Below are 24,804 nucleotides of genomic sequence, written 5' to 3'. Positions count from 1 at the left end.
CTACCACATAGCACCACATTAACTTCTCCAACCCCCCCCCCACTCTATCACATTCCACCTCCTTCTCCGCTATACTTCCACCTATGCCCACCCTATTACAGCTATGCCTAGATCCATGAGGATGTTGTTTTGGAGGATGGCTAACATCCTCACACTCGACACGCACCCAATTATTTTGAATTTTATGGCTTGGTGTCAAATCCTTCACAATTCGTCTCTTTTCCCACTTGATGGGCCTATCCTAAAACTTTTGAAGCCCAACAACTTGCAAGACATACCCTATAATCCACAATCCTTGACCAAAGGTCTTAGGTGGATGTAGCAATATGGCCAGCAAGAAGCCAAATATGTATCTTGATCCCTTGATTCCTATAATAGTACACAGTATCCACCTACCAGCATAATAGTAGTTTTTAATAGGGTCATGGAAGCCATGCAAAAAATGCCAGTTTGATGATTTTTATGTGGCGTACCCAACTAATATCCAAGAAGTAGATGCCAACACCGCATGGGAAATTTGTAATTCTACCTACCCTACCCCAAGGCCTCACACCGCCCACCGGTCCAATTGCTACTACTACCACCGCCGCCTCTGGCCCCACTTCATAAGCATCCACTTCACAACATGCCCCCACCACACACTCACAAGGCATGATGTTGTAGGAGTCCACTGGTCCAAAGGGTCCAAAGTTTATAGGCACATTATCATGGTACCACATCTTAAATCCCATGCTCTTTGTGGATGTCAAGGGTCCCAAAGATGATGAAAATTCTGAGGGGGTGAATGAGAATCTAAACAAAGAAGAGGATGCCTTACCGCAAGAGCCCCCACCCAACCACAAGACCTGGTACTAGGCTATCACATCCTTTAAAAATGTTCTAGGACATTTCCAATGTCAATAGGGGGAAAGCTTCAAAGTTTCCAAACTCAGGTTGAAATATTTAATAGAAGTCTACACCCTCACCAAACTCCTACAGAAAAACTTCTGCAAATGGTGTAAAGACCACTCTTGGTAGATGTGCAATGGACACATCCACTCGGATATTAACAAGGTGCCAACTATGGATAGTGAAGCAAGACTCCAACCTCAATGGAGACTCACATTTTTGAAGCACGATGTGTTTTGGCGGACATACTGCTTGGCTAGGCAATTCCAATGATTCGGCCCCACCTACAATGTTACATTGAATGGTTGGATCCAAATATCCTTCCCCCACCTCAATTTTCTAAAGGTGGCTACCTCCTATGCCCTTGCTATGCAAATGGAGGAGTTTAACACAACTGTTGCTGTAGTCCTCGATCCCCAGTCTGATCTTAGCAACCATGCATTTTTCCCAATTACTAATTATTTATCTTTGGGACATCCTACCAATGAGCCCACAATGGAAGAACAACTTCAGCAGCTCCTTTCAAAAGTAGGCTTTGACCTCAACACCGGCCCTCAATTCCCCCAAGTTATGCGGCTATACTTATATGTCATAAATCTTCATGGTCATCACATCCAAACCTTCGAAGACATGTACGATACACACTTTTGGCCACCTCTTCATTCATTTTGTAGCATCTCCCAATGACTCTTTGACCACCATAGGATAATGAACAACTCCCTTAAGTCCAACATTATGCACCGCGTCCAATCTTCCATGGAGGGATCGTGAAGGGGGCATGTTAACCACCACAACTAACAATGACATAAACTGCAAGATAGCATGGAGAAAAGGGAGAGGATGAGGAAGAGAATAGAAATCTGCCTTGGAGCCGTATGGGCCCAAGTTACTTGTAAAAGCAAGAAAGAGAAAGCGAAGTAAAAAAGAATAGGGTTGGCCCTCCCTTCAAAAGGTGGAATGTGTAAAAAGCCAAAGGTTTGACTTTGGTCTTCATTTTTGTATGCACACATTTGGAAATGCAAGGTCTCTTTCTCTTCCGTGAATTGTCTTGAGTGTTTTCTTGTTTCCTATCAGAGTGCCTTTGTGATTGCCACTCCCTCTCCCCCTTCTTCATTACCCTCCTCCCTTCCCCTTCCCCTTCCCCTTGTCTTCTCCCTTCTCCCCTCCCCTTCTTCCTCTTATGGAGTCACACTGCAACAATCTAGAGATTGCTTGTGTGACACTAGTGGATAATGAGCCTTTGCATTGCTCCTCAACATGGGAGTCAAAGGATGAGTGCCCTCAGGGCCTTGGTGAACTTCCTAATAACACGTGAGTCACAGTCAAGACCACACACAAATTTAACCAACTCTGTCTAGAGAAGATTTTAGTTGCCTGATCCAACTCACGAGTCTACTTTTTGATCTGGTTCCACTAACAAGGTAGCCACATATGGATCTTGGGGGGAGATAATTATCACGACCCTCAATAAATCCTTAGCTACAACCAAGTCTTTAATTTTCCATTTAGCATCCCGATCCTACTTCACCCATGCCTTAGCTTCAAGCACCACACCCCTACTAGCCACATCCAGTGATGCCAATCAGCAGTAGCACAACAGGCAGTAGAGGGAATAAGCTCTAGGGGTGGCTGGTCCTCTTCATTAACTAAAATTCCTCATCCTTTTTTATAACTATGTCGGATGTGGATGGGCTAGGAGGTACTTTTATGGGGAGGAGAGCAAGGCCAACAATTTATTGCAAAAAAATTGTATGGCATATCAACAACTATGGGCGGCTCAAGCATTTCCCATTCCTCAATGCGTGCTTCCATAGTGTCTTGTGAAGTGGATCGAAGTGTGGTATTGGAGGCATGAGAGGAAGTGCCGGGTGGTCATGGATGTGCATGTGTGTGAGTGGCATCACATGATTGTGGTGGGTGGTTGGTGGGGGCATTGGGGTGAATTGGGGGTTGATGAGAGGAACTGGGACATGGAGGATCCTAAGGGGAGGGAGGTGCAATAGAGGTTAAAAGGGAGAGGGTGGTATCGATTTCTTCTCCTAGATTTCTTATGGGTAGGCCACATGGCTCGTATCAAAGTCATTCAATCCAAATTGGAGCATAGCTTGCATGGCCTCTAGAATATGATTATACATATTTATAATGCCTGTGGGATGATATTGCTGGACATTATTGTAAAGTAGATACAAGTTTCAGTAGCCTGTTTTAACGTCCTTGGGATTGCAACCATATCGAAGGCCTTTGGCTCAAGAATTGGGGTTGCAAGCATAGGGTCTCAAGATATCAGGCTTAGATAATTGCAAAAAATCTTCATCTTTGGGGAAAAGAGACGGAAATGAGAAGACTCTTGAAGCACCCTACACCAAGCTTGAAATTTGTCTATGATGGGGTGGAGGTTAAGCTGAAAAATATTGGTTGGTTATTCTAAGGCTAGGTCTTGGTCATGAAAAAAATTCATGGTGCGGTGAGATCAAAGTTGGAGGAGCTAGTTTGTGTAGTGAGTGTGGCATAATAGTATGTGAAAGTGATCTCTACCTTGTGTGCACCCAATGCGTGTGTGGCGAGGTAGCAGGAAGCACTACTGAGCACACAAACTTCTCTATTCGCAGCCTATTGAGGGGGCAATACTCTTGACATGGTCCTTGCTTCAAAAATGCTACCTCTTAATGTTGCTACTAATTGCTATTGTGCTCTGAGCGAAGAGTATCATGAAGGGTTGTTGTCTCTGTGCCAACATGGACTTAGGTAGCACAGAATGTGTGTGTAGAGTAGTGGCAAAGCTCCACTTGTACTTGCATAAGGCTAGAAATAATCTCTCTTAGGAATCCTCAACATGCATCTCCAACATGCAAGTCCTACATGTAACTCCTACATGCATGTTCTACATGCAAGTCCTACATGCGAGTTCTATATGCAACTCCTACATGCGAGTTCTATATGCAACTCCTACATGCAACATGCAACTCCTATATGCAACTTGCAACTCCTACATGCAACTTCTAGATGCAAGTGCTACATGTAGAGAGAGAATGTCTTAAAATTCCTACATGAAGTGAGAGAAGCTCTCCAACTTGTATAAATAGCCCATAATGGAATGAAGCCCACACTCTTCGCATTGTGTTGAGTTCTACTTTGGCATTCCAAGAAATTCTCTACAAGTGTCCATGCTTCCTTGCACTCCATGTCCAAAAGCATGTCCTAACCTTGCAACTCCTCCTCCCCTCTCCTCCAACCTTGCAACCCATCCTCTCCCTCTCCTCCTCCCTCCTCCTCCTTCCTCCTCCTCCTCCCTTCTCCTCCCTCCTTCTCCCTTCTCCTTCCTCCTCCTCCTCCCTTCTTCACCCTCTCCTCCTCCCTTCTCCTCCCTCCTCCTCCTCCACCCTCTCCTCCTCCCTTCTCCTCCCTCCTCCTCCTCCCTTCTCCATCCTCTCCTCCTCCCTTCTGTTGTTACACCTTCTTCCTCTCCCACTTCTATGCTCCCCCTAAACCCTTAGTCCCTCAACCCTTGACCTCTATGATCTATGAGGGAGATGAGTTCTCTGCCATGTACTCTACCTTGAACCTTGGATCCTCCTTCTAAACCCTAAACCTCCTCTAAACCCTCCTTCTAAACCTTGGAACCTCCTTTTGGACCCTAAACCTCCCTCTAGCCCTTAAAATCCTCCTAAACCCTTCAACCTTCAATGAAGGCAAAAGCCTTCATTACCCCAATCGTGATGATGCATGTTCCTTTCACACATGCTTGGAATATGTTTGCTTACCACACTTAAAGTGGAGGGAAATCTACGATGACGAATATCCATGGTAGATTTATAGTAAATCTACATGAAGCACAATACAACCCAACTCCATGGAGCATATAATGAAGACCACGACATAGATCCATGGTAGATCTTGGAATTGTACAGTAGATATCGACAGCTATATTGTGGATCAACAGCTCTAACATGTTGTAGATTTTTTTGTCCCCTAAAAATAAACAAAAATATAGATACGATTATCGATACGATCCGCTATGGTTATGTTATATATATGGCGGTAGAATACTTTGACTTGCAAATCTAGTCTAGTAAATATGATCAGATCTACTGCTAATTTTAGCTGGTGAGTACAACTCCACATGTGGCGGCCATTTGTGCAGTCGTAAATTTAGCACGCACTGACCATTATCGCTACTAGTGCCACTATATTTGGCATGTTTCCCCCACATTTGATGGGCGAATTTCTCAACATTGACTGTCTAGTCCTCCCTCGGTTCGAAAACCATGGTTTTGTTTGGCCCCTATATATTGAAATTTGAATAGTCCGCCAATCCCTTTTACATTGAATAGTCCACCTTTATGGGTTGACATTGTAAATTCTGATTTGTTTTTCAATATGTAAGTTTAATCACACATTTTCAATTTTCAATCCCATCTTATCTATAGCCTCATTTTTGGATTCAATACTTAAATTCAATCACACATATTCTCTTCTTATCTAGACTCATTTTTTGGATTCAATTATTTTGACAGAGGGTGGGTGAGAGGGGGTGGGTGGAAGGGGGGCTAGTGGAGGGGGGGTGGAGGGGGGTGAGAAGGGGGGTGAGGGTGTGGAGGGAGGGGGTGGAAGGAGGGGAGGAAATATTATGTGAGAAGCTTTCAAATTGTGCAAACATATTTTGGAGCTCGGTGTGTCCAAGGGTGAGAAGGGGGGGGGAGAGGAGGGGTGGTGAGAGGGGGGGGCAGGGTGGTGGAAGGGGGGGTGGAGAGGGGGGGGAAGGGGGGTGGAGGGGGTTGGTGAGAGGCAGGGGGTGTAGGGTGGGGGTGAGAGGGAGGGGGGTGGAAGGGGGGGTGAGAAGGGGGGTGAAGGGGTGGAGGGAGGGGGTGGGGGGGGAGGGAGGGAGAGGGGGGGGGGAGGGGGGGGGAGGGGTTGGTGGTGGTGGTGGTGGAAACTCGACAAACGAAAATTCAAAGGGAGGAGGAGATGATCACCTGCAACACTCTCCCAAGTCTTTCTCAATGTAATAGGATTGTTGAGGGTGAATGGACGATGGGTGGATGGCTAGGTTATAGCTGCAAGAAGGGCTCGAAATAACTCACTAATGATGATAGGAGTAGGGTGGTGGTCGATGGAGAGGAAGGAGGGTCTTGTGTGGGGCTCAAAATGGGAAAGAGGATGGAGTCTAGATGTGGAAGAAGAAGAAGGAGGGAGTGGAGTGGGTTTTTATAGGAATGGGTTTAAGGTTAGGGTTAAACCCTAAACTTTTTCCAAGCCATAACTTTTTAGGTTAGCTCGGATCGCTCTTCTGTAAAAAGGTGAAATGTTTGAAATTGCGAGCTCTACCCACTGATGTCCATTAGATAGCCTGATTTTTTCTTCAAGTGGCTTATTTTAAGAAATAAAGAAAACTTCTTAAGGTAGTAACCAAGATTGATGCTTGGGATTGATATGTTTGGCTAGAGTTGGAAATTTTTTACTTTCCTTGCCCTTGAGTGTTATGTTTGAGAAAGCTTGTGGTAGTTTGTTTTTTTACACATACTTGCGTATGTTTACTCAATACCACTTGAGATGCTCTGAACCTTGAAATCAAGATTGATTCTATAGAGAGAAGGAGAAAACTAAAATACAATAGAAGGAAACTTTCTATTGAATCAAAATCATTTACAATCAATCCTAGAGTCACAATACTCCATGTACAAAGCTTGAACCGCCCGACTACCCGCGAGCTATTCTCACTCTCACTTGCATCAAATTTCTCACTCTCACTCGCACCAAGGTGTTGCAATGAATCTCACTCTCACTCAAGATGATACAATCATAGATGGAAGAAGAATCTCACTCTCACTCGCACTCTCACTCTCAATCTCAGAGCTTCTGAAATATGTTGCCTTGCTACCTCTGTGTATTCTAAGTTTTTGACTTAATAGATTATCGAATCCGATCTCGACCTCTTCTATAAAGTTGTATATCACAATCTCAGCTTTCCAACAAAAAAAGGAGCTCCTCAATCCAAGTTCATAATCAAAAGTTATGGTCTAAATAGTGACTGATGTTTTTATCCAAGAAAGGTGCCACTTACTTTCCCCACTTTTAGCTGGCTTTTTCACTTTATCTTGCTTTTCTTGCCCTTCACGACCAATTTTCTCCATTCCTAGACCATTCTTAAGATGCTAGTCTCCCCGACAGTGGCACCAAATGTTTGGCTCTTTCCCACGGCTTTCGCAGGAGGAAAAGCAGGGTAATCTTAGTATGCAGGGTTCCGAGGCTTTTTGTCACCTACAGATATATCGGGGTCGTCGTTTGTAGTATAAGTGTAGCTTAGGACCTTGAGTCATATTCCAGTGAGAGATGTGGGCTTAAGTGTGGTAATAAGCAAGCATAGTGCATGCATGTGTGAAAGGAATGTGCATCATCATGGTTGGGGTAATGAAGGCTTTCGCCTTCATTGAGGGTTGAAGGGTTTAGGGTTTAGAAGGAGGTTCCAAGGTTTAGAAGAAGGTTCCAAGAGTTATAAGAGGTTCAGCGTTCAGAAGGAGGATCCAAGGTTTAGGGTAGAGTACATGGCAGAGAACTCGCCTCCCTCGTAGATCATGGAGGTCAAGGGTTGAGGGACTAAGGGTTTAGGGGAGCATAGGAGTGGGAGAGGAAGAAGGTGTAACAACAGAAGGGAGGAGGAGAGGGTGGAGAAGGGAGGAGGAGGAGGGAGGAGAAGGCAGAAGGAGAGGGAGGAGAAGGCAGAAGGAGAGGGAGGAGAAGGCAAGAGGAGGAGGGAGGGCAGGAGAAGAGAGGAGACGAGGATGAGGGAGGAGAGGGTGGAGAAGGGAGGAGGAGAGGGGAGGAGAAGGGAGGAGGAGGAGGGAGGAGGAGGAGGAGAAGGAGGGAGAAGGAGAGGGAGAGGGAGAGTATGGGTTGCAAGGTTAGAGGAGAGGGGAGGAGGAGTTGCAAGGTTAGGACATGCTTTTGGATGTGGAGTGCAAGGAAGCATGGACACTTGGAGACAATTGCTTGGAATACCAAAATAGAAATCAACACAATGCCCCAAAGAGTGTGGACTTCATTCCATTATGGGGTATATATACAAGTTGGAGGGCTTCTCTCACTACATGTAGGAATTGTAAGACATTCTCTCTCTACATGTAGAACTTGCATCTAGAAGTTGCATGTAGGAGTTGCAAGTTGCATGTTGCATGTAGGAGTTGCATATAGAATTCGCATGTAGAACATGCATGTAGGAATCGCATGTAGGACTTGCATGTAGAACATGCATGTAGGAGTTGCATGTAGAACTTGCATGTTGAGAATTCCTAAGAGAGATTATTCCTAGCCTTGTGCAAGTACAACCGTTGTTAAGGTCATTGTATGTTCTCACCAGTCAATTTGGCAATTGATGACAAAACACCAGGTCCTGCTATCAAGGATTACTTATTTGTCCATGGCACTTGCAGGCAGCAGCACATAGCATCTACTTGCCACACCATGGTTATTTAGTGAAATCGGTACTTCCACATATCCAATGGCCGGCATGCTTTACTACTTGTACAATGAGAGGGGTAGGTTCAAGGGTTATTTCAAATGTTAAGAGTTGGTCGTATACCTCTTGGGAAATCAGGTTATGACTCGCCCATGGGTCCACAAAGGCTTTAGCAAAGTAGATCATCTCCCTACACACTTGAAAGTCCGCTTGCACCCTAACGGATTGCAATAGATAGATCTTCCATAGGGTTTAGCCCTTCTACTGTGGCCTTACGAATTGATATGAGCCCTAATTTTTTTGTTTTGGCTTAGCAGGCTCAAGCCTCTTCTATTGCATGCCTTTTCATGCGGGCAACTTCCTCCTTTAACTCCTTTTGGAGAGTTAGGGGGTCATAATAACGTTAGAGTTTACTCCCATTAATGAAGCCATCGATTTCGACTCCATCAAGGGTCGCAATGTAGCATGATCCTTGCGGCATGACCTAATATGGATCCATTCCATTACATTTAAGCTTATGCTTAGTATTCTTTACATTGTACAATAATGCAAGGTCGCCTTCCTTAACGTCCTTATTTTTGAGGTTGCAATTGAACCACCTTTTTTTTGTGAAGTTTTTCAACTTTCATGCCGTATGCCGCTCTTAACCTCATTTTGGCAAGCTTCTCAAGCTCTATTAGCCTCTCGAGAATAGCCTTGTCTGATAGTCTATCTCGAACCGCCAACCCTTAAGCTTAGCAGTATAATTTCCATGGGTGCTATTGCCTCTACCACAAACGCAAGGCTAAAGGATGTGACAAAACATGCGTGCCTCAGGATCTATGGAGCACTCTAAGGTGGATGGAACCTGTGTGGAAACATGATGAAGAGAGTGCTCATGACATGTACCTCAAGTCAATTAGGTTCCAAGATAGATTAGCTTGGACTCATAAAGAGAATCTTGAGATAGTGCAAAGTGCTTGATTGATATTACTTCAAATGAACCTCCCTTTTATAGGTGAGGGTACTTACATCCATTTGCTTGCTCACTTGGGATATCTCCTCCATGCCATGTGACAGCTTCCCCTTTACTCATACCTTTGCTCTACATGTGCTCATGGCACCACAACTCTCGACACCTCCCCTTGGTGCCATGATCCTTTGGCTACTGCAAGGTGGTCAGATGTGAGTTACATTCCATCACCTCCCCTTAGTGCATACATTGCTATTTAAGGTGGTAAAGTGTTGTTTTTTGCATGTTAATACCTCCCCTGGGTGCTTTCATAGCTACTCTTAGGTGGTCAGGCTTGTTTTACAAAATATAGGCAAGGTTGGCAAGGTTTTTGTTTCTCAATGCTTCAAGTTGATGGCGTTTGCTTCTTCGCTTGACGTAGCTGGATGCATGAGCACTGTAATCTTCATTGCCTCAGCCCAAAAACCACCACAAAGACTTGCATTGGAAAGCATGCATTGCGACCTTTCTTGAATGGTACGGTTCATCTTTTCTGCAACTGGATTTTGCTCTGGAGTACGAGGGGATGTGAGCTCCCTCTTAATCCCATGTGTATCACAGAAATGCTGAAAGTCATGAGAGAGATACTCTCCACCATTGTCAATCCGTAGGCATTTAAGCATTCTACCTGACTAATTCTAAACCAAGGCCAGCCATTTCTGAAATACTTGGAACACATCACTCTTCCAAGCTATAGCATAAGCCCACACTTTCCTAGTTGCATCATCAATGAATGTCACATAGTATTCAGCCCCGCCTAATGACCGTGTAGGCATGGGACCACATACGTCTAAATGCACCAAATCAAGCTTTTCAAACTCTTTCTTTCCCCTTCTTTTATGGGCTGATTTATTCTGCTTCCCATAGAGACAGTGCTCACAAAATTTAAAATCAGAGAAACTCAAATGCGGTACATAACCCAAATGGCATAAGAGTTTCATTCCATTCTGGCTCATGTGCCCCAACCTGCAATGCCACAAAGAAGTGCTTGGCTGCTCGGTTATTGCAACAACATGATCAAATACCCCTGATACATGTAAGGGATACAAAGTCCCACACTTGGCACCCTTGGCCAAAAGCATAGAGCCCTTCTGAATTTTCCAACTCTGAAAGCCAAAAGTGGTGTGAAAACCAGCATCATCTAGTTGACCCACTAAAATAAGACTCTTGGTCAACTTAGGCACATGTCTCACATGTTTCAAAATAAATGTAGACCCATTTGCAAAAGAAAACTTTATGTCACCTACTCCCACTATGTCACATGCATAGTCATTTCCAAGATGCACACAACCTGTCTTTCCATTGTCATAAGTGGAGAACCATTCCCTATGGGGAGTAACATGGAATGAAGCACAAGAATCCAAAATCCAATCTTGGGAATATGCGTCATCTGAAGTGGTAAGCAACTCTGCCGATAAACTAGACATGAAGAGAACGTCATTGTCACTATCATGTGTGACTGCATTGATCTCCTCGATCTTCACTTTTCCTTTGTCCTCCTTTGGACTCTCTTCCTTTTGATTTGCATCCCAATTTGCATTCTTTTTCTTATCCTTTTGCTCTCTTTTCAGCTTGTAGCAATCCTTTTTCATATGGCCCTTCTTGCCATAGTGGTAACACTCAATGTTCCGTGCCCTGGATTTGCTACGAGACTTCCCTGTTTCTTGGGACTTCCCCCTGAACTATGATCTGCCCCTTTGCACATTTAAGGCTGCATCCTACTTGTTGCCATCCATAGACTTCCGTCTAATCTCCTCGGCCAACAAGCTACCCACAACATCATCAAATTTCAGTACTCCACTAAGTGCAGAGTTACTGACAGCTGTACGGAAGGTATCCCATGAGGATGGCAATGAACATAAGAGAAATATTGCCTTAGTCTCTGCATCAAAATTCATATTCTGAACCTGAATCTGGCTGAAAATAATATTGAATTCATTTAAGTGAGAAGCAATGGAGACCCCTTCCTTCATCTGCAGCTCAAACAACCTCTTCATGAGGTAAACTTTATTAGAGGCAGTTTCCTTTTCATAAGTGGCACACAGTTTCTTCCACAATTATTTCGTAGTCTGCTCATTTACTACTATGAAATGAACTGACTCTGCAAGATGAAGTCTAATAGTAGATTTTGCTAATGCATCCAACTCTTTCCAATCATCCTCAGACATATTTGCAGGCTTAGCTTCAATCCCTGCCAAGGGTTTAATTTGCTTCTTTTGAATAAGCACATCCCTTATTTGTTCTTTCCACAAAGAAAAGTTTGTCCCATCAAACTTTTTAATGCTAAAAAACTCCTTTTCAGACATGGAAGAGGATGCCATGATGCAAATAAAGCAAAAATCCCAAATGCTAGTGCCTACAAGAGAGAATCACACCAAATACCAGGTGCACCCAAATGTGTATGCCACAATAGAGTGAAATATCACCAAAACTCATGTCTCAAAGCATCTGACTCATGTGCATATACTATGCATCCATATGAGCAAATCTGGCCCAAAAGAAAATGCCAACTGCAATGGCAATCCAAAATGCCAATAAGTGCCAAATGACTCAAGCATAAACACCATCCACTGGCATATGCATTAATAATATCTCATCCAAGAGAGCATAGCACCATCAGTGCATCACCTGCAATGTGTCAAAGCTGTCCGTCAACATAAAATAGCATCCATGTGCAAAGCGTCCATAAAAATAGCATCCCACAAGGCAATTTGGGCCTATTAGCGCATCCAATAAGGACCGCAATGCATCCAAATGGCCTATAAATCATCCACTACAACCCAATGCACACCACAAATGAGCGCACACTGCTCAAAGTGCAACCAGAGTGATCTGCATAAGGTATGCTCAAGAAATCATAGTCCCACGGTAATGACTGCTACTGAAAATAGAACTTGAGATGCCTCAAAACATGGGAACCATTGCATAATCAGACTCAGCAAGAAAATCTACAAATATCTCTCTTCTGCTGGAACTCCAAAATCCCAACCGATGAGTGAGAAATGGGAGTCGACACTTATCTACTGCCATGTGGCATAAATCTAAGGTTTCAAAACCTTAGAATGAAAAATGCATAACAGAGAAACAAAATCGAATACACAGAGATCTATAACTCTGAAAATCCTCCACCGAATCGCGTAAGAACTGACAGGTAGGAGATTTTGGGCGTCCGAAATGCAATGGGATAGACGGTTTTGGAAACCGTGGTCTCAATCACTGGGTCCAACACACGAACTGAAAAAACGTTTTTGGAAACAGAGCTATTTGTAAACTCCACCGGAGCAACATAGAAGTTTTAGGACCTCTTGAGTCCACCGGAACAAACAGATCTGCAAATGGTTGCTCCAAACTTGAGTTCCAACACTCTCGCAAAAAAACGCAGAAACTGACACAGTGAGTCAGAAATCCAATGAAATGATCCCAGATTCAAGAATGAAGGTGTTTCCAAGCTCCTGAAGTGAATATGGAGTCTCTGTCATCGAACCGAACAGGGAAAAGCTCAAAAAATGACTTTTTCTTTGAAAACACTTAACAGGCTCTCAAAAACACTCTGCAAAACCAAAGTGACTTTTCCAAAGGTTTCTCCAAGGTCTCTGCATACTCGGATGCAAGTAAAGTCACCCACAAAGCTTCCCACAGAGCTGCTGAGCTTCTAGGCATTCACGCATGCTCAGCTAGATCACCCGAGCTCTGATACCAGTTGAAAGTGCTCTCAGCGAAAGCAAGAACGGAAGAGGGAGAGAGAGAAACAGAGAGCTACACAAGTTTTGGTGGGTGCAAAACCCCCTAATCTTCTTTTTCATTCATTTATATATGTGTTTGAGTATTTACATAACCGAGGTAAAGGCACAGTGACCTTTAACCCCCACAGCCTTTGCTCCGCACCTTCCACCTTCCACTAACTTGTTCACACACTAGTTGAGAATCTCCTTGCACCTCAAGTTGCTTGACGTGATGTTCTGATTTGTTCTTCCATGTGCCTTAATGCTTTGTGTGTGGATGCCATGTTTTGTGCTATGGTCATCTCATGCACTTGTGCTTTTGGCATGCTTATGACAATGATGTGTGCATTCATGCTTTGATTTGTCATTTGTTGCAAAGGTCTTACCAGTTGATTTCTTTCAATATTAGTAGTGTCTAATTGCATACAATGATTCTGACTTAACAAGCGCATAGAGCTCGAAAAGACGATCACTTTTTCTTTTTGGAGCATGTGCAAATTCATCCTGGATTGCAAGTTACGGCTTGTCAAAGTTTCTATGAAGAAGAGGGGGTCTTGATGATGTGGCACAAGGATTCACATGCAGAATTCCAAACTGTGCTTAACAAGGGGTTGTGTGCTTAGAAGGCACTGCTGATTGTGCATGCTTATGTGGCAGTTAACCAACCCTAACTCTAATAATGGTGGGTTAAGTAAACCAAACCATGATTGAGTCTTATATGCCATGTGTCACTTTGTAGACTAACCCAAGGTGAGTGGCTTATTTGCCATGTGTCTCTACCTTATGCTGCCATGTGTCTCTACCTTAGGCTACCACGTGTCCTAAGGTTAGGACCTTAGAACATAAGGAAATGGAAGCTTTGAAGCTTCTTGCAGCCAGTGACGCGATGAGGAGGATGCTTGGAGAGGGAGTCGCTGCTGCTGCAAATTCGGGCTCGTGGAGGAGGAATTGGAGACTTGTGGGATTTCGTGGCTGGAGTAGTCGCTGCTCTTTGTTGGAGGCGTCGGCTCATTGGAGTCTACCGTGCAGTCGTTGCTGTAGAGGGTTGGAGCTGGTAGTCATAGGCAATGTTGGAGGGCTTGTTGTAAGGTCGTATATGAGCTCGTGGGAGATTGGAGCACGTTTTGGAGATGTAGATGGCACAGCTATAGATCTGCAGAGCTCGTGGAGCATGGTGTTGAGGCAGGAGATTTGTCGGCTTCTGGTTGGAGCTTTGGAGTTTATGTTGCAAGGAGAGAGCTCTTAGTGGTAGTGAAGTCGTGGAGAAGCGATGGTGCACAGGCTAGGCTTTTTGGAGTCCCAATGGCGGTTGCATGCTTTGTGCAGTAGTCGATTCGTAGAGCCATTGGCAGAAGGGTGGCAGAAGGGCCGACTGCATTGAGGCTTGAAGGAGCATGGATTCGTAGGCTGTCGATGGAGCTTTGGAGTCACTGACGAGGTTGTATATGAGCTATGGGCACTGCAGTCGGCTGAAGGAGCTACCTTTGTGAAGAGTGGTTCTTGGAGATGCTTGGGTAGCATTGCTCATGGATGGCATTGCACGTTGCTTGTCACGGTAATGCTCTAGTCTACCTTTGCTTTGCAGGAAGGCCGTTAGGAGTTGTTGAATAGAAGCTTGGAGCTAGTTGGCGTAGGCTTTGTGAAGCAGAGAAAAGATGGCCATTGAGTTGTGTGGAGGCTTGGCCAACTGGGCGAATTGCTCAAAGGGCGCTTGCGACTAAAGCAGCTTGGTCGAGGTAGCAAACTTTTCTCAAAGCTCTCAACAAACTGAACAAACAGAGACTCTCTTTCTCAGAAGCTCTCTCTAAGAAGAAGAAGAAGAAGAACTCCTCACAAATCTATCTCACAAAATAGATCTCTAAAAGGAACTCTCTCTCTCTCTCTCATAAGGAATGACAAAAATATCTCAAAGCAATGAACATAATTTTCATTCAATGGACGGAATTCTCTCAATCTAAAAACTAAAACTAACCTAGGAGAAAAAACATGAGCTCCTAAGACATGCCTACAACTAATCTAGGAGATTAGACCTAAACTCTGATACCATGACAAAACATGCGTGCCTCAGGATCTATGGAGCACTCTAAGGTGGATGGAACCTGTGTGGAAACATGATGAAGAGAGTGCTCATGACATGTACCTCAAGTCAATTAGGTTCCAAGATAGATTAGCTTAGACTCATAAAGAGAATCTTGAGATAGTGCAAAGTGCTTGATTGATATTACTTCAAATGAACCTCCCTTTTATAGGTGAGGGTACTTACATCCATATGCTTGCTCACATGTGGGATATCTCCTCCATGCCATGTGGCAGCTTTCCCTTTACTCATACCTTTGCTCTACATGTGTTCATGGCACCACAACTCTCGATAGGATGTGCAGTTGGTTGCGACCTTATATACCTTGCGATACAGTGGTGGTGAGTTTGTGTTCCCGGCCATTACGGCTAACCTCTACCTTGCAAGTCACTATTAAGCACATAGTTTTATTAGAGCTCTCGGCTTGGCCGTTCACTCTAGGATAGTATGGAGTGGATTTTCTATGAGCAATCAAAAACTCACTCATTAGAATATGAATTGTTTTGTTGATAAAGTGGGCTCCACCATCACTCTCGATTTTGCATGGGAGGCTGAAGCATAATATAACATTGACATACAAGAATTTGACTGTTGCTCATGCATCAGTCTTCTTTGTAACCTTGGCTTATGGCCACTTCGCGAAATAATCAATAGCCACGATAATATATCAAGCTTGTGTCCCTTTTGCCTACTAGATTCAGTGTTCCTATGAAATCGATGCCCCATTTATCGAAGGGTTGATCAATGAGAACTTCCCTTGAAGGCATATAATCTTGCTTATGTGGTATGGAAGTTGGCTGGCAGGGGTCCTAGTGCTTCGCAAATTTAGCTGCATCCGCAAAGAGAGGCCTACTTGTAGCACCGTGCAGGCTGTGAGCTCTCCTCCAAAGTGTCCTCCTACAATGCCCAAATGGGCTTCTTCCAACACCTCTACAAACTCATATCGTGGACACAACAGTGCATTATGTCATCCTTACCCATTCGGTAGAGTAGGCCGGCTATTAATTGGTATGGTGCTGTGTCTTTGATGATTTTTTGGGCCTTGTCTTTGTTAAGGATCTAGTCCTATGGAAACCCTTTGGCCAAGAAATGACCAACCTCTTGAGCCCACTCTGATGTTAGCTCTACAAGGAATAACAGAGCATCTAAGAGATCATCATCCACCCTCGTTGCAGGCTCTCCATTTGGGATCTAGGGCATATGATAAGCCATGAAATGGGTGCATCCCTTTCAAACCACTACAATGAAATTGAATTCTAGAAGGATGAGCTTGCATAATGTGTCCTATCAAGCAAGGTTTGTTCACTAGGTGACCTGGTGGTCCACGAACAACACAAACTTGTTTGCCAAACAAGTAGTGACGAAATTTCTTCAACGCATAGAACATCACGAGGCCTTCCCTCTTCGTGGTTGTGTAGTTCATCTCTCCATCGTTTGGATGGCGACTTGCAAAGTATATATGGTAGTTCAGATTATACTCGCCTAGCTACACCAAAACACACTCTATTGCGAACTTGGAAGTGTCTATGTGCACATGGAATATTAAATTCTAATCTGGTGCTCGCAAGATTGGGGCGGAGGCCAAGATGAGTTTGAGAGTCTCATAGGAGGTTTGGCAAGCCTCCACCCAATTGAATATGATCAATAGCTTATACAGGGGGCGAGCAATCTTGGTATAGCTATAAATGAATCCACGATAATAGCCCATACGCCCAATAAATCATTGCACACCTTTTACATTGTTAGGGGGTAGTAGCTCCAAGATGAGCTTAATCTTGTTGTAATTCATAGAAATCCACATTCTTGGATACAACATGGCCTAATATTACCCCATGTTTAACCCAAAATTGGCACTTGAGAGGATTGAGAGAAATCTTATATAAGCGACACCTCTCAAAAACAAGTATGAGATATTTGAGGTGATTTGCAAGGCCCCCTTAGGATATCCCTAAAGGCAGAGGAAGCCCCCTACCATCAGCTAAAGCCCCTCTAGGAGCTAGGTCCCTGCTTGGGGATAAGGGCCCAAGGAGCAACCCAAACTCAAAGTCTTGGACAACGATGAATAAGAAGAGGTTGACTTATGCCAGGTCCCCAAGGACTTCAAAGCCTACACAGTCCAAGACCGTAGGATCCCTAGTTAAAAGAGAATTGATGATGAGATGTGATAGCACTGGCATACCTCAACCAATGGAGGTTGGTCTTGACCTTCCTTATCCCCTTTCTGTATTTAGGTGCTCTCAAGACATTAATCATATTTAGTGGGGCTATAGTCCCAGGCACCTTAGGATAATACGCCGCCATTTGTGTTCCTGTCTTCTTGACTGCATCTATGATCACGAGGACATGCATCTGATTTTGGGAGAACTTGGGCTCTGGCAGTGGAGCATACCAGTGTTCATCTTAGTCCTCTCCTATGTCCTTGCCGTAGGCTTGGAAAACGTTTACAAAGGTGGTGTGTTGTGTGGTGTCAAACTCACTCGCAAATAGGTTACCAGTCATGGGGTGTGCCTTCCAGGTCTGAAGGTCACGACCATCATAATTTGCTCGTCCTTACGCAGATAGATTTAGTTGGAGGACTAATCATGGATCCTGTCCTGCCACATGCATAAAGGGTCTTCCTAGAATATTGTCATAACCATGTAGTTGGCCATGGAAATCCATAACAACAAATCATACACAGTAGGTAAGTTTGAAGATTTTGATCTTGATGTCCCTTAGGACTCCCACCAATTGGTCAGAGTCATTCCATTTGCCAGCTTGACCACCAATTTGGTATTTTCAATTTCGAGTCATCCCCACTTGACCCAGCATTGTTTGGTGACTATGCTCACCCTTGCACTTCCATCCAGGACTCTCGTGGCGCCTTTGTTTTGGTAGGTGATTGGGAGTACATAATTAGTATCATCACTTTCAAAGTATTGGCCTAATTTATTGACTGATATCTTAAGAAGGTTTGGCTCCTCCAAAGGGGCTTCTATTATCTCGATGGGTACCTCCCCACAGGTGACCATTTGTCCATTGATCCACTCAAAGAGATCTCTCCAAAGAATGGGATTCCCTCTTACTAAGGCTACAATAGGCATTTTCACTTCCGTGGACAAGTAGGTGGCTAGCTTGGCCACATCTCAATGTTGGGTGATAGGCTCTTGGCCTTTTGATTGTGGCTCCTCAAAGCCATAGAAAGAAATAAGGTCCTCTTCTACGGCATGTTACCATCAAGGGTCCTCTTCAAACATTTTGTGCCTTAAGAGAAAACGTCCCGCCACCGGGTCCTTCCTCGTCCACCTTTTCCAAGCCGAGAGAGGCTTTAGCGGCTCTATTAAGGGCTTGGTAATTCATATGCATCTTATCCGTGCCCTTGCTGGTCCTGAGCCTTTGCTCAAATTTCTCTTGATAGCCTCACACCAGCTATTGTGCCTCTGCTAGGCATTGCTTTTCAATAGCAGCGTTGAGGTATTCATTATGACCCCCGTAGGGGTTGGGTTCTACTTGTAAACTGGGATCCCTTTTACATTATCCTTGCCCTTAGGTGAAGGGTTGGTGGAATTTGGAACCAATAGGGTGTGGCATGAAGATGTGTAAGTGGATATGGTAACCATGTCCTCATTGGAGCCTCTCTGAATAATAACTCTATCTGATCCCTCCCCTACTTCACAATACATGAGCAGCCCATTTTCCCTAGGTCGGCAGTCTGTGGCCACTTATCCTTCTTGGCCTTGTTACGGAGATCCTTGCTTGATCTCTGGCCTAGTCCCTAGTGAATGATAACATTTAAGGACACCAAAGAAAATTGGCCTCTCTCGATACTCAAAAAGTTAATGTTGGTCTTTGGATCTATGGACGTTTTTGGGGTCCTTCGCATTGGATAGTCCTTGAAAAGATGGTCACCCCACAGCTCGAACACAAGGAGCATTTGTGTTAGTGGCAGTTGTTGCCAGGCAGGGGTTAACCATCCTTACAGTCCTTTAAGAAGTGAGGTCCTCGGCATTTATAGCAAGCCATCGGTTGGTTGGCTGGAGTCTTGTAGGGACACTCATTGGCTCGGTGTGGTCCTTGACAAGTATAGCATTGCATTACACCCAAATGTATTGTTCATTCTTCACGATGTAATTGCTTATAAAGCTGGACAGGAATGGAGAACCCTCGTATAGCGAGGAGTCACTTGCCAGGGGCATAATCTGGTTCCTCCCACTCATTGAATGATGACTTGGTTCATAGAGGTGATCAGAGGTGTTGGAGGTTGAAGGCCTAGCATAGGTGGAGGTAATGGCAGGTTTTGAGCCCTATATTGCCTTGATTGGCAGAGGGGGCTCCTTGAATGGCCAATTATTGATTTGGTGGTGTTGGCAAGCTTAGGGGCTACCTATGTTGGTACACTGCTGGCTAGGGGATAACCTTAGGATAGCGATTGAGATGTCTCATGGTTTCCCCATCTAGCGCAATGGGCATAGTAGAGTGCCGGCCTAGCCCTAAGGCAGGGGCATTAATTAGTTTGATGGTCGCTCATGTAGGGACCACACCACATGTTATCTCTTCTAGGGAATAGGTGAGGATTGCTTGGGCCTTCCCTTGTCAATCCCCCCTTGAGTTGTTGGGCCACCCGATTCAAAAGGGTGGTGTCTATCTCATCTATATTCACGCCCTTAGCACAAGTGGAGTTACTTCCTTGACCTCACCCATACTAATGGCATAGTAGGGTGAGACACGTTGGATGAAGCCACTTGTGACTTTTCCAATTGGGCCTTGTCTTTTATGTAATCGTTTAGGAGCACAACAACTGAGCCGCGAGTATACCAAGACCTCAAGGCCCCACTACTCCCAGTGGAGGCTCATGGTAGGACCACACAAGTCTACACTTACAAGCTGATGGCCCCATTCATTTGCAACTCCAAGGCACCATTATTTATCCTATGTATGGGCACACTCAACACATATGTGGCTTGGAAAGAGACAAGGTACCCTAAGCACCCGCAAGTCTAATTTCATTTATCAAATTATAGGGTCTAGGTGAAATTAGAAGGTCCAAGGGATAGGTGAAATCGGGAAGTCGCCACAACAGAGTCCTAGCTCTTAGGTGAAAATAGCACCCTCGGCTTGTCGTAGGTCATCTTGAGCACTCCACGTCCATATTGGGTGAGTCAGCACCTTATGAGTCCACTTAGGTGACTAGAATCCAAAATTGTGCACAATTCAAGTTCGGATCCCTTACTGACTTCCCTACGTTGCAATAGCCCTAATACATCGCATGTAGCAATAGCCCTAATGCACCGCATGTAGCAATAGCCCTAATGCACTGCCCATTATCACCACGTTGCTACGTCAACACTAAAGCACCGTCAATTATCGCCATGCCAGTATACTAACACTAACTTGCCACATCACGGATATGCATAATGCACTGTTTGTAACGCACACTGTGATACGCTTGACGCCCCCTGTTGTGTTATGAAAATCTATAAAGTTAACCCCTTGGGGCCCTTTGCATCGCGTTAGCATTTTTAATAGGGTTTTGCTAAAATTTTCCCAAAAAATCCTACTAGCCCCATTTGACTTCTAGTAGCCATTTAAACTCTCCTAAATGTCATCTGATTCCTCCTCATCCACTGATTTCCTTGTTGCCAGCCTCAAAGCTCGACACATGGGTGCTTAGGTGTAACCACACAGTGCTTGCTCCTTCTCATGTGTATCCAGATCGGATTTTTGTCAGGTTTGTTGCAACATCTACTTTTCGTAACTAATAACATCTCCCTTGTCATTTCTCTGACGCCCCCCTTAGATTGACACCCATCGTAGCGGAATCCTCCAAGAAATCCAAGCGGGAGTTTTGAGTCATCCTACAAGGATAAGGACAAAGATGACCAACAATGATTTCTTTGCCTAAGGCACAGAAGGGAGAGGAGCAAGCATGAGAGCTGTGGAGAGGGAGAGGGAGGGTGAGTGGAGGGATAGGGCAGAGGCAAAGGGAAATTTTGTACAAAATGCTTTTTAAAAAGCCCTTTGGGTAGAATAGTTTATCTGGATAAATATGAACACACGGCTTTTGTACAATTGGAATTTTGAAACGTTCCTTGCAAACTGTTTAATTGTTGATGTTTAAATGCGCTTGCTGAATACTTACAAAATTGAAACCCAAAATTTTCCACTTACATCGCACAATGGTAATGTGTTTATTTAAGCTTGCAAATGAATAATCTTGGCAAAGCATTCACTTGTCCCTTGGGATTCTTTCATCACAGGGGAAGCAACACCACAATCAAAAGTATAAAATGCTTTACGATTGATCTAAGGGGGAGGGAAAGGTGAGGGGAGATATTTTAGCAGGGAGGTTCTAGAGCGAGGCAGAGGGAAGAACACACAGAGAGAGAGAGAGAGAGAGAGAGAGAGAGAGAGAGAGAGAGAGAGAGAGAGAGAGAGAGAGAGAGAGAGAGAGCTAAGAGGAAGGTAGGGCTTGGCCGCTTCACGTTTTTTAAGGAGCCTTTGATCTCCATCCAGAACTTTTTTAAGTTTTGGACGTGCCTTGGGCCCCTTCCGTTTCACCCCTCTACTTTCTCCACTACTAATTAATGGTATTTTTCACCAAGTGGGGGGCCCTATTATTGGGAAATGCCCAGGGTGGCCATTTGGCTCATCAAGGCGGTCTGAATGTTGTTGGCACGAAAATCTTGAGTTGGGAGGCATGAGGATTCTTCTCCTCAAGACTGTGACTCTCAGGAAAATGCATTTCCCCAAAAATCAAGGTGGTGACTGAAGGGAGCATGTCAAGGCGACGACAAGCGGAAGGCCGGGTGCGCGGGTGGAGCGCTATCGTGATTGTTTTGGGGGGGGAGGGATGCCATGTTGGCGCATAGGTGATGACATGTCATGTCATGTCATGTGGTGTTCCTTCCATGAAGGAGGTTTTGAAGATTTGAAATCCTGAAGAAGAAGAAGAAGAAGAAGGAAAAGATTTGAAAACCTGAAGAAGAAGAAGAAGAACAAGAAAGGAAGAAGATGAGTTTCTTCAAGCTTTCAAGGCTTCATCTCTGTTGAACAAAACCCTAATCTCTTTGAAATGATCTTCGTCTTCCTCTCTTCATCCAACATCTTCTTCTTCTTCTCCTCCTCTCAATCACTGCCTTCCATCGCTCATTCCCCTCAGGTGCTTCCCCCCTTTCCCTTCTCCCCCTCTCCCAGATCTTTCCTTCCCCTTCTGCACCTTGCACATCCACTTTTTCCATCTTCACAGTCGAATCGCTTTGCTCCACGCTTTCGCTAAATGTATCTTTCACATCTTTGCCCTGTAGCTGTGCCCGATGGGATTTTTTTGAGGCTCCGTGGCACGGCGCGAATGTCATTCCTGGCAGATGATGGCTCCCTCGACGACGATGCGGCGTTTTGGGAACTTATCGACTCCACTGTTGCTCGTCGCAGCTCCAGCAAGCCTCTCGCGCATCAGACACCTAAGACGCAGCTAATCTCGCCACAGATCTCGAACAATGTATTGGACCAAAGAAGGCCCCCGAAGGATGAGAAGAGACTGCTTCCGTTGCAAATTGCAGATGCTCCCTTCGCGGTACTTCCACGGCTCCAGCCTCAAAAAATTGCTCGGCTCGGAGAATCAACATCAGAAGCGATCCGGGCTAAGAGGTTTGAACGCGTCTTAGAAACTCGTGATAGCATGGAGCGATCATGTCAACCGGCAAGGTTTCAATCCAAAGAAATTGTAGCCTATGATCCTCTTGTGTCTTCTTCGCACGAACTGATTGAAAGATCTAGAGGCGGCAAATTATGGGCCGAAGGCAATGAGAACATGCCTTTGAGCGGTAATCATCCTGTTGCAAATGAATGGATGTCGGGTGTGCCCTCCGCAGCAATGTTTAAGCACATGCAAAACGCTGCTATGAGTGTAAGAAGTTCCCTCCTTTTGGCTGTGCGCAGTTTATTGGCTCATTACGGGAATAGCATAAAATTGGATTTGTATGAAGGAATGAATCCATCAAACTTAGAAGGCAATTTCTATTCAAACGCCTGCGACAGAAGTCCAGTGAGGCGACTGGAAGTTTACTTCTACGGAGGTCGCTAGATCTTGATATCAACTCTCTCGTGGATGCCATCCCCTTATTTTCCATTGGCTTGGACGAGCGATCAATAGCAACTTCGTCATTCTTTAACAATGGGATGGATGAAGCCTGAAATATCGTTGTTTCCCAGATTAACAATGTTATCCATGTTAAGGAAGCTTTTTACCTTCGGCAAATGATCTGCTAGCAATATTGGTCAAATGGAGTTTAAGTGGGCTTAACAGATTGATCCATGACTACCATAAATTAAAATCCATGTACATAGGATGGCTCTTATATATTCATAAGGACGTTTTAGTGTTACTACGGATGGTCCAACCTCGTGGTCCTCGTCTCAAAGTTTAGGGACGGTTTATTTTGGCCTTATGTCAGAAAGTAGTGCTTTGTACAGTAAGTATTTTGAAGCAGCTTGAAACAGCATAAAGCAAGCTTTTAATGACATCAAGCAAGGAGTAACAAGCCTATGCAAATGAAAATAAGTGTCAACATCTTAAATGGTTACTTTATTACGTTTCTATAAGTGCAACAAAAATGCTCTTCATCCCTTTCTTCCTCTAAAGGGGCCCTTGATCTTAGGGAAGGTAATATATATACATTCTTAGCTCACCACCATGTAATGAGTGCATTTTTGGGGGTGGATGGTGGGGGTGATAAGATATGTTAGCCATAAAGGGCAATGAGGCTGAAATGCTGCGCTCATGAAATTTGGGAGGTTGGACATGTCTTCAAATTTAAAGCTCCCCTATGATGCTACCTGAGGTTGCCTTTTGACTCTAATCTTCAAGGTGTAGCATCGCTACCCCTCAAACAGCTTGAATATATGTCGTTTAGGCTTCCTCTAGTTGAGAAGGAGACCATATTCTTATTTGACAAGGACAAAGTTAAGGCTGAATCTCATTGTATCGTTATCATCGGAGCTACATAGAGAGATCTTGGACATTCGTGTATGTTAATCTGATCATCCTCATTGTATATTCTACATGTAAGACTTAAGACAGAGAGACTTGGACTTCTACGGATCTCACAATACGCAAAGGTCAAGTCTGTCCAAAAGCTGACAAAGTTTTTTGATGGTGCTAGTTACTTTTATCCTCCTCATAACCTGTGCCAGAGAGAGCACACACCTGCTGCTGGTTGGCAGGTGTGTTTTGTGGCAGTACGCCGGGTTGTTGCCGACATGGTTGTTGGCTGCTCTTCTGCTGAAGCTGCATGGGACCTACACTTGACTGTCATCTGCTCGTGTGACACTGCACCCATGTGGCTGCTTCTAGGTCTGTGTGGCAGCTATACAGCGCTTTGGTTCTCCCAGGAGCAGGTGTCAGCCTAGGATAAAACAGGCACCAAAGAAGGAGGATTTAGGCAGCCAATGTCAGGCAGGCAAGGAGGTTGCATAGAACGAGTGTAGGGGCAGACCCAGGGGTTGCAGCAAATCACATAGCTGGGAGGCCCATTCTGGAGACATTGGTTTTTCTCGTAGTCCATTGGATCCTAACCTCTATCTTTTCACAGAGGAGCTAAAACCATGATAATGATCCTGTATGTACATGATTTGATTATCACAGGTAATCACAGGCTCAAGATCCAAGAGGTCAAGGGATTCTTGATGGAGGAGT

At 44.5% G+C, this 24,804-nt stretch overlaps 1 protein-coding gene across 8 annotated transcripts in view; it reads left to right on the top strand.

Moving 5' to 3' along the window:
• Positions 1-21,994: 21,994 nt before the first annotated feature.
• LOC147892630 (peptide transporter family protein) overlaps positions 21,995-24,804 on the top strand; it is a 56,480-nt gene continuing 53,670 nt past the window's right edge. For 7 of the 8 annotated variants that reach the window (XR_015542340.1, XR_015542339.1, XM_087387249.1 and 4 more), the window contains exon 1: positions 22,381-23,016. Coding sequence is in view for 6 of the 8 variants with exons in the window: in XM_087387249.1 (XP_087243375.1) it covers positions 22,387-23,016 (630 nt within the window). In the remaining 2 variants the exon portion in view is untranslated. Of the gene's footprint in view, positions 22,270-22,380; positions 23,017-24,804 lie in introns of those variants that run through there. The other variant, XM_087387250.1, reaches the window with a different exon arrangement.

Source organism: Dipteris shenzhenensis, chromosome 16 (genome assembly GCF_047967505.1).
Source record: "Dipteris shenzhenensis isolate YYH24624 ecotype China chromosome 16, Dip_SZ_1.0, whole genome shotgun sequence".
NCBI classification, from domain to species: domain Eukaryota; kingdom Viridiplantae; phylum Streptophyta; class Polypodiopsida; order Gleicheniales; family Dipteridaceae; genus Dipteris; species Dipteris shenzhenensis.
Note: the sequence above shows the minus strand (reverse complement) of the source record. Positions and strands in the feature narration are given on the sequence as shown.